The following is a 15,246-nucleotide window of genomic DNA, read 5'->3' as shown; positions in this document are numbered from 1 at the left end:
CCACCGCCCCCCCCCCCTTCTTCCCCGTGGTCACCCCGCGTCGCCAACGTAAGCCTTCGGAAATAATGATAACAAATAAAAACAACGCGGTCGACCTGAACGCCTCCTCGAACTGTCTCGCTCCCGCCAGGTGTCGGACTTTGGGGAGCGAGTGGAGGACGCCACGTACCTCAACCAGCTGCAGTCCGGCGTCAACCGCTGGATCCGCGAGATCCAGAAGGTGAGGATCGACGTGGTCCCATTGGAGGCTTTGCCGGCCGCTAAGGTGCCGAGTGGCGAAACCCACGGCGTGCGCCCGGCGGGTGGGTGGGGGGATTGGCGACGGGCTGAGCGAGCGCTCCCGGGCCACGGACTCTCACGTACAATGCGTGGAGTCTCGCCAGCGTCGCGACAATCCCACCTCCTTCGGCGTTCAGCCATCGCTGACGACGAATGGCGCCGCCGAGTAACCTCGCGAGATGACGTCATCACCTCCCTCCTCTGTTCTAAGTTAGTAAGGAGGATGAGAGGATGATGATATGACAGCGTGAGGGAGGGGTGAAGTTATCGTGATGTCACAGCGACGTCAGCACGACGCACAAACCGGGCTCAACGCTGTGGCAATCGGGTGACATCCCCAACACACGTCACCCAGCCAGACAGGAATCCACCCAGGTCATCCAGCCAGAAAACGGTTTTCCTCACGTAGCACAATTGATACAAATTTGCAGTTTGCTTAGTCCCCGATTTCTATTCGCTTGTCTCTTTGCTTCGCTGTTCATTCTCAGTTTTCATTTTACTGCCGTTGTCGTTTTCAAAAACCCGAGCTACTCTTTCAATCGCAGCCTTCCGGAGTTCTCTCTCAGCCGGTTTACACAGAAATCAACCGCGGAGAATTGACTTTGATCGCCGCCACCGCAGGTGACAAAGCTGGACCGCGACCCGGCGTCGGGCACGGCGCTGCAGGAGATCAGCTTCTGGCTGAACCTGGAGCGGGCGCTCTACCGCATCCAGGAGAAGCGTGAGAGCCCCGAGGTGCTGCTCACACTCGACATCCTCAAGCACGGCAAGCGCTTCCACGCCACCGTCAGCTTCGACACCGACACCGGTACGCTCTCTCCCTCTCTCGCCCCCTCGGTCATTCACTCGCTCCCTCCATCCCTCCCTCACTCGTTCCCTCACTCGCTCCCTCACTCGCTCCCTCCCTCCATCGCTTCCTCACTCGCCCCCTCACTCGCTCCCTCCCTCCCGTCATTCACTCGCTCCCTTCCTGGGCCAAAAGTAGTTCAACGGTTACAATCACGTGGCAACGTTGGGCCAACGTTGAATGTTTACTGCGCATCTCACACGCAAATTACTCACTTGCTCACTCACACTCACTCGAGTCACCCACACGCTCGCTCATGCACTAACTCACCGATTCTCTCATTCCCTCGCCTGCTCGCTCGCTTTCACGCCCGCTCGACGATGCATTCGCTCGCTAGCTCGCCCGCTCAATTGCTCTCTCCCTGCTTTACTCAAATCGGCCTGGTTTCCGCTGAGCTCTACCAGCCTCGAGAAACGGACCAGTTACGGTCCGTGTCCCCCGCCGTCGGGGTGGTCACGACGGGGACTGCGGTTTGAAACCTTGCCGTTCACGTGGAGCTTGTCCCGTCACTCTTGCTCTGTGCTCTGCCATCCGTCTCGTTCCTGTCTCTCCGTCCCTACCCGCTCCCACCACCCCCCACCGCCTTCACTACCCCCACCCCCCCACCATCCCCACCCCCCCTACCCCCACTCCACCGCGACCCACGACCCCCCCCCCCCACCGCCCGCCAGGCCTGAAGCAGGCCCTGGAGACGGTGAACGATTACAACCCGCTCATGAAGGACTTCCCGCTCAACGACCTCCTGTCGGCCACGGAGCTCGACCGCATCCGCGTGGCGCTGCTCGCCATCTTCACCCACCTGCGCAAGATCCGCAACACCAAGTACCCGATCCAGCGCGCCCTGCGGCTGGTCGAGGCCATCTCGCGCGACCTCAGCGCGCAGCTGCTCAAGGTGCTGGGCACGCGCAAGCTCATGCACATCTCCTACGAGGAGTTCGAGAAGGTGAGTGCCCCATCGATCGGCGGGGGGGGGGGGGGGTGGTGTCGCGGTCGCCAGCGGTTCGGGGGGAGAGAATCGCCGGTCTGGCACCAAAGAGGCCGTACGTTGCGCTGGTGGGTAGAGAGGGATAGGAACAAACCGATCAGAGCCCAGCTAACACCCACAACCTTCCCCACCCCAACTAATCGGAGCATAGTTCTACCACGCCACTGGATCACTACTCGCGAGCCGAAACAGAAGCCGAGGGAGGAGCGAATGGTGACGGTGGCGACGGTGACGGTGGCATGCCGTTCTGTGTCGTGGCGCGAGCGACGGTGACGGTGGCGCTCCGTGTCGTGGCGCAGGTGATGGTGGCGTGCTTCGAGGTGTTCCAGGCGTGGGACGACGAGTACGAGAAGCTGCAGGTGCTGCTGCGCGACCTCGTCAAGCGCAAGCGCGAGGAGAACCTCAAGATGGTGTGGCGCATCGGCCCCGCGCACAAGAAGCTGCAGGCGCGCCTCGAGCAGATGCGCAAGTTCCGTCGCCACCACGAGCAGCTGCGCGCCGTCATCGTCCGCGTGCTGCGCCCCCAGGTGACGCGCGGACGCACAGACACAGACGCAGAAGCGCAGGCGGGCAGAAGGTGGACTCACAGATACACGGATTTAGGTCTCGATTTATTCGTTAACTTTTATTTTTGGGCCAAATTCGTTGGACTCTTATCCACCAAAAAACCTTGCCCATCGCAGGGGGTTAGGTTCTTGAAAATAGTCGCAGTGGGCAAATCCACGATCCGCCAACTCTAAAGCCATCAGTGGGAAAACTCGCGGTTTGGTTCACGGTCCGCAAGACGACACCCACCCTCTGCTGTTATTTTATGTTACCCTACATCGACCCAACACATCAAGCAGGATATATTTATCACGTTAAATAAGATTCATTTTGTCTATAGTGTCAAATGTATGGAATTAACAAAAATATTCTAGTGTACAGTACTGTACTGTACACATACACATACCTTAAAATAGACAATGGTGGTCTTGATGTCAATGATGGTGGTGGTGGTGATGGCCTCAGTGTGCACATAGCCTGATACAAGCGCCTTGGTGACGTCACCACCACTTAGTGGGGAATGGTGGTGGTGATGATGATGATCATGACGATCATGGTCATGAATTCATTTATGGTGGTGGTGGTGGTGTCAATGATGGTGATCATGGTGTCAATGATGGTGATGTTGACGACGACGCCACCCAACCCCTCCGTGCTCTCTGCCAGATGGCGCCCACCATGTCTCAGCCGCCGCCACCGTCGCAGCAGCAGCAGCAGCCGCCCGGCCCCGAGGCGGCCGAGCCGGCGGACCCGAAGGCGGGCGAGGCGCTGTTCGACGCGGCCGACACGAGCGCCATCGAGGAGGTGAACCTGGCCTACGAGAACGTGAAGGAGGTGGACGGGCTGGACGTGTCCAAGGAGGGCTCGGAGGCGTGGGAGGCGGCCATCAAGCGCTACGAGGAGCGCATCGACCGCGTGGAGACGCGCATCACGGCGCGTCTGCGCGACCAGCTGGGCACGGCCAAGAACGCCAACGAGATGTTCCGCATCTTCTCGCGCTTCAACGCGCTCTTCGTGCGCCCGCACATCCGCGGGGCCATCCGCGAGTACCAGACGCAGCTCATCCAGCGCGTCAAGGACGACATCGAGGCCCTGCACGACAAGTTCAAGGGTGAGCCGCCGCACGGGGACGGCGATGGCGATGCGCGGTTTTCGGATTTATCCGAAAAAGATGGAAATTAAACTACAGCAGTCCCTCGGTTAACGTTTTTAATCCGTTGGACGAGAGAGCTGTTTCCACTGCCAAAACAGAAATCGTGATGTTAACCAAGGCTGTCGAGGTCTAAACGCTCACAAACGGACGTCACTGGGGGCGTGGCTCAGCCCCACTTACGAGCGCTCAGATTGGCCGAAATTGGCACCCCACGTGCATAACGTGAACACGGCACTGAGTAATTTGTCTGCTGTAAATGTCCACGTGATGATGAGCCACTTCGTCATTTGTGATTGCCAGGTCCCTTCCGAGAAAAGAGCTGTACAGCTCAGCGGGCCCTTACCTGGTGAAATAAAAATAGTTTAGTTTTTCGTTAAGTTTTTAGTTTAATTATAACGTTACGTTCATTGTTTGTCGTCCCCCGCCTCCCGGCACAGTGCAATACCCGCAGAGCCAGGCGTGCCGCATGAGCCACGTGCGCGACCTCCCGCCCGTGTCGGGCTCCATCATCTGGGCGAAGCAGATCGACCGGCAGCTCACGGCGTACATGAAGCGCGTGGAGGACGTGCTGGGCAAGGGCTGGGAGAACCACGTGGAGGGCCAGAAGCTGAAGCAGGACGGCGACTCATTCCGCGCCAAGCTGAGCACGGCCGACATCTTCGAGGATTGGGCGCGCAAGGCGCAGCAGCGCAACCTGGGCGTGTGCGGCCGCATCTTCGCCATCGAGAGCACGCGCTCGCGCACGCGCGCCGGCACCGTGCTGCGCCTCAAGGTGCGCCGCGTGGGCACGTGAACGTGTGTGTGCGTACGTGTGCGTGTGTACGTGTGTATGTGTGTATGTGTGTACGTGTGTGCGTGTGTACGTGTGTATATTGTGTACGTGTGTACGTGTGTACGTGTGTGCATGTGTATGTGTGTATATTGTGTACGTGTGTACGTGTGTATATTGTGTACGTGTGTACGTGTGTACGTGTGTACGTGTGTGCGTGTGTATGTGTGTATATTGTATATGTGTGTACGTGTGTATATTGTGTACGTGTGTACGTGTGTACGTGTGTGCGTGTGTATGTGTGTATATTGTGTATGTGTGTACGTGTGTATATTGTGTACGTGTGTACGTGTGTATGTGCGTTTGTGTGTACGTGTGTATGTGTGTATACTGTGTACGTGTGTATGTGTGTACGTGTGTACGTGTGTCCGTGTGGAGCGGTGCTGTAGCGGTTAGCGCTACGCTGCACTACGAACCTAATGACCCGAGTTCGATTCACACTCACGGCCAACACCGGTGACGATTATCTGAACCGGTCTTGTGATGGTTGCTGTCGTTGTGGGGTCTGCTTGTGTGTGTGTAGTGTAGCGGCTACGAACCAAGCGAGCCAATTTCGATTCCCGCTCACAGTCACCAACATCAGTGACGATTATCCTGAGCCTCTGCTAGATCGACTCAGTTTCAAATGAGTACCTTGTGCGGTGTGTAAACATCGCCACTTGGGAGACAAAGGCGGCCGGGCGTGGTGTTGGCCACCCACCCCCTCGTGTGCCGTGCCAGCCTTAAGAGGTGCTCACTAACAGCACTTGCCCCGATGGTCTGTTCAGGCTATACGGGGGATCTTTGTCTTTGTGTGTACGTGAGTGTGCATGTTGCGTGTGTACGTGAGTGTGCATGTGTGTGCGTGTGTGCACGGTTTGCTACATACGGTGTGAAAGAAGTTCTGCATACATACATTGTGTGTGTTTATGTGCATACGTTTGTGCGTGTGAGCGTACGTGTGAAGGACTATGTGTGTGTGTGTGTCTGTATGTGGTAGTGTATTGGGAGGTAGTAGCGCAGCGTTTAGCGTGCTGCGCTCATGGCCGACATCAGCCACGAACATCGCAACCGGTCCCGTGCCTCGGGTCACCTGAGCCTGAACTGACTGCCTGCTGCGGGTGTGCCGGCCACACTCGCACGATGTCAGCATCCCGCTTGCCCTACCGCCACCCGCAGGCGCTCCCCCACCCGCGATCGATTGCCCCCCGCCGTACCTAACGGCTTGATCTCGCGCGGATGTCCCGGTCGCAGGTGAACTTCCTGCCCGAGATCATCACGCTGTCCAAGGAGGTGCGCAACCTCAAGTGGCTGGGCTTCCGCGTGCCGCTCGGCATCGTGAACAAGGCGCACCAGGCCAACCAGCTGTACCCCTTCGCCATCTCGCTCATCGACAGCGTGCGCACCTACGAGCGCACGTGCGAGCGCGTCGAGGAGCGCCAGAGCATCGCGATGCTCGTGGCGGGCCTCAAGCGCGAGGTGCAGGCGCTCGTGGCCGAGGGCATCGGCCTCGTGTGGGAGTCCTACAAGCTGGACCCCTACGTGCAGCGCCTCGCCGAGACCATCCTCAACTTCCAGGAGAAGGTTCGGGCGGACGGGCGGGCGGGCGGGTGGATGGGCGGGACGGGCGGGTGGATGGGCGGGCCGCGCTGTGATCTCTGCTCGTGCGGGGTAGGGGGGGAGTGGGGGCGCAGTGGTTAGGGACCCCGCGCTGTGAATCCGTGTGGATTGTGCGTGTGTGTATTTATTTATCTGTGCGTGTATATATGTATTGGGGAGCAGTGAGGCAGTGGTTAGCACACTGCGCTTCGATGATTTACTTTCTAAAAAAATCTGCCCATGTCTCGCTACCCCCAGAAAGGGCATCTCGCACCCCCTGGGGGTGTGTGCACCCCAAGTTTAGAGCCACCGCTCTAGGGATAAGCAGAGGAACATTGCCTCTGTGTGTGTGAGCATTCTCTGTGTACGTGTACATCCACATGCAAACACAAAGGGAAATATTTCCCAGTTGTTTGTATAGTCCTTTGGGGAAGGTGCTGTCTGTGTGTTGTATGTGTAATGAGCTCTTAGATAATAGGCTAGACTCCAATGAGCTCCTCGCACAAAGAGCTGCCACACTGGTGGTCTCTAGACGATAGACTGACAGACTGGTCTCTTGATAGGGTCTCTCGACAATAGACTGACAGATTGGACTCTGATGGGGTCTTTAGACAATGGACTGACAGACCGGTCTTTGACTGGGTCTATAGACAATAGACTGACAGACCGGTCTCTTGATGGGGTCTCTAGACACTAGACTGACAGATTGGAATCTGATGGGGTCTCTAGACAATGGACTGACAGACCGGTCTTTGACTGGGTCTATAGACAATGGACTGACAGACCGGTCTCTTGATAGGGTCTCTAGACACTAGACTGACAGATTGGTTTTTGACTGGGTCTATAGACAATGGACTGACAGACCGGTCTCTAACGGGGTCTCTAGACCGATGGGACAATCTGAGGCAGTCACCAGCTGAGAGAATCTGGCTGGAGGGCAGCCCGAGTTGACCGTCGGCCTCCCTGCGCCACGGTGCGAACACGACCGCAGGTCGACGACCTCCTGATCATCGAGGAGAAGATCGACCTGGAGGTGCGGTCGCTGGAGACGTGCGTGCACGAGCACCGCACCTTCCTCGAGATCCTGAGCCGCGTGCAGAAGGCCGTGGACGACCTCAACCTCCACTCCTACTCCAACCTCTCCATCTGGGTGCACAAGCTGGACATTGAGGTGCCTCCTTCCTCCTAGTCCTCGACATTCACGAGCGATCGAATCCCATCCGTAGGCTCGCGGTACATTAATTCTAGATTTCAAGCTTTCGTGACAGCAAGGATTCATACTCTTTGTTTTTTTCGGTAAAGTCTGCATCAGAAGTAGGCCACGCTTTCCCACCTGATGACGGACGCTTGTGTTGCGCCCAAAACGTCGTGATTTAATTTAGTTGTTTTCATTTATTTTATTTTATTTTTTACCTACGTGACTTTACCGAAAAAACCAAAGGGTATGAGTATCGCGGTACATTATCTCCCGTCGTCTCTTCTCCCAAGCCCTCATCTTAACGCGGAAAGTCAACGCGTTCCATCTTGATAACACTGTTTGTGTGTGTGTGGCCATTAAAAATGAACAATATGTAATTGGTGACATTTCGGGCAATGGCCCCTCTTCGTAGCACGCCGCATACGATTCATCACCACTGTCATCGTCTTCGTGTCGGGTTGATCATTGTCATCATTGCCGTGTACAATTGATCACCTTTGTAGTCGTGTACCATAGATCGTCATCGTCATCATGTACGATTGACCATCATTGTAATCGTCGTCGTGCATGATTGATCACCACTGTCATTGTGTGTGATTGACAACAATTGTCATCGTCGTCACGTCATGTACGATTGATCACCATTATCATTGTCATAGTGTACGATTGATCACCATTATCATTGTCATAGTGTATGCTTGATCACCATTATCATTGTCATAGTGTATTATTGATCACCATTATCATTGTCATAGTGTATGATTGATCACCATTATCGTCATGTATGATTGATCACTATTCTCATGGTCGTCACGTACGATTGATCACCATTGTCATCGTCGTCGTGTACGAGATGGCAACACTGGGATGCGAGATCACCAACTCTCGGGTCGCCTCGCGACCCTGAGCCGGTACGGTTCGTGGAATCGCCGGCGTGGAGAATCAGTCGCGTTCCTCATCGGCTTCCCCCGCACCTTCCCCTCCCGCACCCTCCCGCGTGTCCTCCTCTCAGATTGAGAACATCCTGGGCGCCCGTCTGGAGGCGGGGCTGGGCGCGTGGACGCAAGCGCTGCTGGGCCAGAGCGACGCCAAGGGGGACATGGACACGGACGGGCCCCAGGGGGGTCACAAGCCGGGCGGGGAGCCACGCATCAGGGTGAGGTGCCACGCAGGAAGTGGCATCACTCGCAGAGAGAGAGCGTCGCCTTTCTGGCCGCGATGTCGACAGCACGAGGGGATTACAGATGAAAGAAGAATAAGAAAGGGAATCTTCACTGGCGTCCGAGCACCTCCGTGACTCCCACTCCCTCCTCCTCCGTCTCCACCTCCATCTCCTCCTCCTCCACCTCCGTCTCCTCCTCCATCTCTACCGTCTCCTCCATCCTCCTCCTCGTTTCCCACGCAGCCCATCGTGCTGGAGTTCCGCATCACGAACCAGCTGATCCACGTGGAGCCACACCTCGAGGCGTGCCGGGTGCACCTGCAAGCGGAGCTACACGCTTGGGAGAGCGTCACCGTCGCGCTGCCACGCATCCAGAGCCAGCGCTACCAGGTGCTCGCGGGCCGCACCAAACCCCGCCGAGCCAGCGCCGCCACCGTTAAACGAAACTAGAAACTTTTTTATTTATTTTACCGGGTAAGGGCCCACTGAGCTACGTAGCTGTTTTTCAGGAGCGACCTGGCTATCGCAAATGATAGCTCAACGAAGTGGCTTATCAAATTAATTGCAGCAAAATACTCTAAACGCGTGATGTTGATTCTAAATGTGGAGGAAAAACCGGGGAGCCCGGAGAAAAATCCACACGACCACGGAGAGATCATGCAAACTCCAAATATACAGCAGCAGCAGGCGTCAGGGTTGGGATCGAACCCACGGTCTCCTGTAGACCAGGCGGGGCAGTTAACATCTCACTACTGCGGCGAGGTGATTTGCCGGAACTCGAATGGAGCGGTAACGAAGTAGTTCACCCGGTGTAGAGAACCAGAGCGGAGCGAGAGCCTTGACGAGGCCTTGCAGGCCTGCAGGCCTTTTGGTCCCCAATCCACTCCTCACCCTCACCCCAAACCCTCACCCGTAATCTTTGGTTCTTTCGGTAAAGTCACGTAGGTATAAAAATTAAATAAAATAAATCACGACGTTTCGGGCGCAACACAAGCGTCCGTCATCAGGTGGGAAAGTATGGCCTGCTGTATAACCCTCTCACCCGTAACCCTCACCTGTAACCCTCACCGCGGTGCGCAGGTGGGCGTGCACTACGAGCTGACGGAGGAGGAGCGCTTCTACCGCAACCTCCACACCAAGATGCCGAGCGGCAACGCGGCGCGCGAGTGCGCACAGCAGGCCGTGCAGACGCTCATGCGGCTCGTCGAGGCCTACGTGGAGGTGGGTTGGTGGGCGGAGCGGCGGGGAGTGTGAGGGGTGGCATTGCCGCTTCCCACGTGAGTGAACAAGGAGGTCGGCCTGCGTGTATAAACGCCTTATTCATTGGCTGAAAGCATCTTTATATATAGAGAGAGGACTGCAGAGCTCGGGGAAATTGATGGTCGCGCCGCCTCAACGTTGGGCTGCTGGCAGCTCGTCTGTGGCTCCTCCACGGTTGTCGGGGCACCACCGTGGCGAAATGTCGTCTCCCTCGCCGGGTGTTCAGGAGGTCGTGGGTTCGATCCTGACTCTGACGCCTGTCAGGGTCTCTCTCCCCGTGGTCGCATGGATTTTTCTCCGGGTCCTCCGGTTTTCCACTCCACATTTATTAACACGCGTTGAGAGTATTTGGCTGCTATAAGCTTCCACGTGATGATAAACCGCTTCGTTGAGCTATCATTTGTGGCCAGGTCACTTCTGAAAGAGAGCTACACAGCTCAGTGGGCCTTACCTGGTCAGATAAAAAATAGTTTATTTTTAGATTACGAACGATGGTACTAAAGTACTAAACATTTGTATTATTATAATAACAGGACAACGACCGCCTCTTGTCGCCCCCCCCCCCCCCCCCCCCCAGGAGTGGCTGCGCTACCAGAACCTGTGGGACATGCAGCAGGAGCACGTGTACGGCAGGCTTGGGGAGAACCTGACGCGCTGGCAGGCCGTCCTCAACCAGATGCGCAAGTCCCGACTCACCTTCGACAACGCCGAGACGCACAAGGAGTTCGGTCCCGTCGTCGTCGACTACGGGAAGGTGGGGAGCTCCCTCCCCCCTCCCTCCCTGCCCCCTCCCTCCCCACCCCTTCCTCCCTTCCTCCCTCCCTCTCCCTCCCTCCCACTCACATCTCCCTCCCCCCCCCAACACCTCCCCTCCCACCCCTCCCTCCCCATCTCTTTTATTTTTTTGATCAAAAGAAAAAATATTCGTCTCTTTGCTTCCTTCATCGTGTCGTTATTTTGCTGTTTCGTTTGTGGCGTTTATGGCCTTTTTTATTTTGCTTAATACAAGAAATACAACACAGGTACACCTTTTTTCGTGTAATATGAATCCCATTGTGTACCACTGTGTTAACAGACACAACAAAAAATACACACCCTCAAAAACCCCTCACTAAATCCCGTCCATCAGTCGCACCACACCGAGCGAGCAGAGACCCCCTTTGTAGCCCAAACGCCTAAAAAATGGAATACCCCCCCCCACTCCCCGTCAACTGAGAGTAGCGAAATTCCCCTCCCTTTCTCCCGCTCCCTCTCTCTTGCTTCCTCTCTCCCACTCACTCACTCACCCACTCACTCACTCACCCACTCACTCACTCACCCACTCACTCACCCACTCACTCACTCACCAACCCACTCACCCACTCACTCACTCACCCACTCACTCACCCACTCACTCACCCACTCACTCACTCACCAACCCACTCACTCACCCACTCACCCACTCACTCACCCACTCACTCACCCACTCACTCACCCACTCACTCACTCACTCACCCACTCGCTCACTCACTCACCCACTCACTCACTCACCCACTCACCCACCCACTCACTCACCCACCCACCCACTCACTCACCCACCCACTCACCCACTCACTCCCGCTACCTCCCTCAAACCTCTCGAGGCCAGATGCTCACTTTTTAGTGTGTTTAGATTGTTGTCCTTCACCCGCACGTCCGTTTAGCGCAGTTGGCTAAGTGTGGTGCGAAATAAGTTCAACATCCGTACGTACGAGGTGGGCAGTGGCGGTCCTGAACCATCAGGCTCTTGAAGGCAGGCCCCACATTCATGCGGAATCAGAATCTTTATTTATCCTGAAGGAATACAGACGTCCAGTTAGGGGCGGGCCAGAAAGTCAGAGCGACAAACAATATGCAAGCAAAGCAACGCACGCATCTCCTGCGAACTGTTGGGCGAGCATCACGATACGAACATTTGTTTGCATTTTCAAGTCGCTCCGTTGGGGTCGCACGCAGGCGGCAGCGTCGGCATCTCCTGCGAACATCCCGGCCGGACCCTCTACAGGAGCCTCGAAACTAAAACTAAACTAATTTTTCTTTTCCCAAGTAAAGCCCACTGATCTGTATAACTCCGTTTCAGAAGCGACCTGGCCACAAATGAAAGCTCAACAAAATGTTTTTAATCATCATGTGCAAATTTATGCCAAACACTCTAAACGCGTGATTCTTAATGTGGAGGCAAAAACCGGAGGACCAAGAGAAAAAAACACGGGAAAGAGACACGCAAACTCCAAATATACAGCAGGCATCAGGGTCGGGATTGAACCCACAACCTACGGTGTACCAGGCGAGGTAGTCAACATCTCCAGCCACTGTGGCAGCCCTCTGGAGCCCCCTCTAGCGGAGACCCTCCCGCCAGCCGTGGCACGAGCGAGCGATGCCACGGCCGCACCTTCACCCTGGCGCTCTGCGCTCGGGGGCACTGCCGCCGCCGACGCCGCTGTCCGCTCGCGTCTGCGCTGCCCCGCAGGTCCAGGCCAAGGTGAACCTCAAGTACGACTCGTGGCACAAGGAAGTGCTGAGCAAGTTCGGGCACCACCTGGGTCTCTTCATGCAGGACTTCCACACCAACATCTCCAAGGTGACGTCGACGATCCAGTGTGTGTGCTCGTGTCTGCCCGCGTGAGCGCATGAGCGGTGGCATGGTGGTTAGCGCACCGCGCTACGAACCCGGTGACGATTATCTGAACTGGTACTGGGCCTCTCCTTGGTCGACTCAGCCTCAAATGAGTACCTGGTGCCATGTTTTGAACATTGCAACTAGAGAGATAAAGGCAGCCGGGCGTGGTGCTGGCAACCCACCCTCTCGTGTACTGTGCTGGCCTTCATAGGTGCTTGCTAAAAGCACTTGCCCCAACAATATGAAAAGTTTATACAGAGAATCTTGTCTTTGTAGTGGTTATGGGCAGCGGTAGTGTAGTGGTTAGTGTAGTGCTACAAACCCGGCCATCCGAGTTCAATACCCGCTTAGGACGAATATTTGAATGGGTGCTGGACCTCCCCTAGGTCGACTCAGCCTCCCAACCACTCCCTCGTGTGCCATGCTGGCCTTCATAGGTGCTTGCCAAAAGCACTTGCTTCAACAGTCTGGTGAAGGTTATTCTGGGGGATCTTTGTCTTTGTGGTGGTTATGGGCGGTGGTGGTGTAGTGCTTAGCGCGCCGTGCTACAAGCGGTGATGCCGATGTTGACGCGGTTGGTAATGACGCCGATGTTGACGCTGATTTTAACGATGTTAACGACGACGACGATGTTGAGAATGCTGCCGGTTGTCGCGGGCGTCCGTGGTGCAGTCGCGGCAGGAGCTGGAGCAGCACTCGGTGGACACGGCGAGCACATCGGACGCCGTCACCTTCATCACCTTCGTGCAGTCGCTCAAGCGCAAGATCAAGAGCTTCGAGAAGCAAGTGGACGTGAGTCCCCCTCGCCAAACGCCCCTCCTCCTCCTCCCCCCCTCCTCCTCCCCCCCTCCTCCTCCTCCCCCCCTCCTCCTCCCCCCCTCCTCCTCCTCTCCCCCTCTTCCCCCCCTCCTCCTCCCCCCCTCCTCCTCCTCCCCCCCTCCTCCTCCCCCCCTCCTCCCCCCCTCCTCCTCCCCCCCTCCTGCCACTTGCGCTGGCAATCGCACCCAGCGCACCCGACTCACCTCGCCGGACAATACAGATAATGACGATGCAATACAGATTACAATATTATGCAGATTGTAATACAGATAACATTTACAGATAACAATTATCTTTTAATTCAGATCGTGTTAACATTATAATACAGTTAACATTAACAGTATAATACAGATAACAATAACTATATAATAAAGATAACAAAACAGTATAATACAGATAATGACAGTATAATACAGTTTAACACATAAGCTTTCGTGGCCAATATCCATACAAAAGATTTTTGGGTTAGAGCGTGTAAATATGAATGAGTTCTACACAAAACTTCAACATTCTCAAAACCAATTAAATGTCCTTGTTGGTGCGCATGTTTTGCAACTGCCAACAGTTGTGTTTGTGAGTATTTAATATACAAAAAAACTAATATCTGGTACTAAAGATGAATTACCGAAGCTATCAACAGTAGGTGTGTACCAGATGAATTGCTCCTGTGGCCAATGCTGTGTTGGTCAGACGGAGCTAATGATTTGCATGAGACTAGAAGAACACCAAATAAATATTAAATACTCATAATACAGATAATATTAACAATATAAGTACTAAACCACTACTACAACTAAACTAATCAATCATGAATACTACTACTAAACAACTAAACCACAAATACCACTCCTACTAATCTACGAATACTACAACTAAACTATTAAACCACGAATACGACTACTAAATTACTAAACCACTTATACAACTACCAAATGACTTATTCTACGCCTAAACTATTAAAACTAAACTACTAAAACGCTAATACTACCACTAAACTACTAAACCACTAATCCCAATATTACTACTTCACTACTAATACATTACTACCAAACTGATAACACCAATGGCTAAGCTGGTAACACCCCGACTAGCGAGCCAGTCATTCTCCCCTCGCACCGCTAACGCTCGCACGCCGCCTCCGCCGCCTCCGCCGTGCCGCTGACCTGCGGCCGGCGTGGCGGCGCCGCTCGTGCCCGCCGGCGCAGCTGTTCCGCAACGGGCAGCGCCTGCTGGAGCGCCACCGCTTCCAGTTCCCGCCGTCGTGGCTCTACATCGACAACGTGGAGGGCGAGTGGGGCGCCTTCAGCGACATCATGAAGCGCAAGGACGCCGCCATCCAGCAGCAGGTGGCCAGCCTGCAGCTCAAGATCGTGCAGGAGGACCGCGCCGTCGAGGCCCGCACCGGGGAGCTGCTCGCCGAGTGGGAGCGCGGGAAGCCCGTCGCCGTGAGTCCTCCCGCTCCCCTCCACGCACCACCCCGTGTGGTCGCGTGGTGGTGAGTCCTCTCACATCCCTCCACTCACCACCCCGTGTGGTCGCGGGGTGGTGAGTCCTCCCGCTCCCCTCCACTCACCACCCCGCGTGGTCGCGTCGCCGTGAGTCCTCCCGCTCCCCTCCACTCACCACCCCGCGTGGTCGCGTCGCCGTGAGATCTCACGCCCCTCCGCTTACCACCCCGCGTGGTCGCAGCGCCGGCGGGGAGAGACGGGAGCAGTTTGCGTTCTGCCCCTCGTCGGCCCAAACGCTGCACTGGCTACATACACAGACGATTGAAAACTGAGCGCTGTTTTTTTGGCGTTTAGTTTGTTGTCTTTCCCCTGCACCTCCGATTAGCGCGGTTGGCTACGTACGGTGCAACGTACGGGGGGAGAGGGGGCACGATATAGGCAAAGTGAAACTTGAGGCAGGCGTCTCAGCTGCACGTTCCTCAGCAGCACTGCGTGGCCGACGTT

At 55.7% G+C, this 15,246-nt stretch overlaps 1 protein-coding gene across 1 annotated transcript in view; it reads left to right on the top strand.

The window, feature by feature from the left end:
- Positions 1–15,246, top strand: part of LOC144723685 (cytoplasmic dynein 1 heavy chain 1-like) — a 124,688-nt gene that overhangs the window by 29,660 nt on the left and 79,782 nt on the right. The window contains exons 5-19 of the mRNA XM_078602605.1: positions 131–220; positions 901–1,087; positions 1,798–2,069; positions 2,411–2,638; positions 3,324–3,768; positions 4,248–4,582; positions 5,873–6,202; positions 7,209–7,388; positions 8,428–8,571; positions 8,821–8,967; positions 9,658–9,798; positions 10,415–10,591; positions 12,326–12,436; positions 13,148–13,267; positions 14,500–14,739. Of these exons, the coding sequence (XP_078458731.1) occupies positions 131–220; positions 901–1,087; positions 1,798–2,069; positions 2,411–2,638; positions 3,324–3,768; positions 4,248–4,582; positions 5,873–6,202; positions 7,209–7,388; positions 8,428–8,571; positions 8,821–8,967; positions 9,658–9,798; positions 10,415–10,591; positions 12,326–12,436; positions 13,148–13,267; positions 14,500–14,739 (3,147 nt within the window). The remainder of the gene's footprint in view (positions 1–130; positions 221–900; positions 1,088–1,797; positions 2,070–2,410; positions 2,639–3,323; positions 3,769–4,247; positions 4,583–5,872; positions 6,203–7,208; positions 7,389–8,427; positions 8,572–8,820; positions 8,968–9,657; positions 9,799–10,414; positions 10,592–12,325; positions 12,437–13,147; positions 13,268–14,499; positions 14,740–15,246) is intronic.

The sequence above is a fragment of the Lampetra planeri genome, chromosome 18 (assembly GCF_965212315.1).
Source record: "Lampetra planeri chromosome 18, kcLamPlan1.2.h2, whole genome shotgun sequence".
Lineage (NCBI taxonomy): Eukaryota > Metazoa > Chordata > Hyperoartia > Petromyzontiformes > Petromyzontidae > Lampetra > Lampetra planeri.
This window is presented reverse-complemented; position numbering and strand designations above follow the sequence as displayed.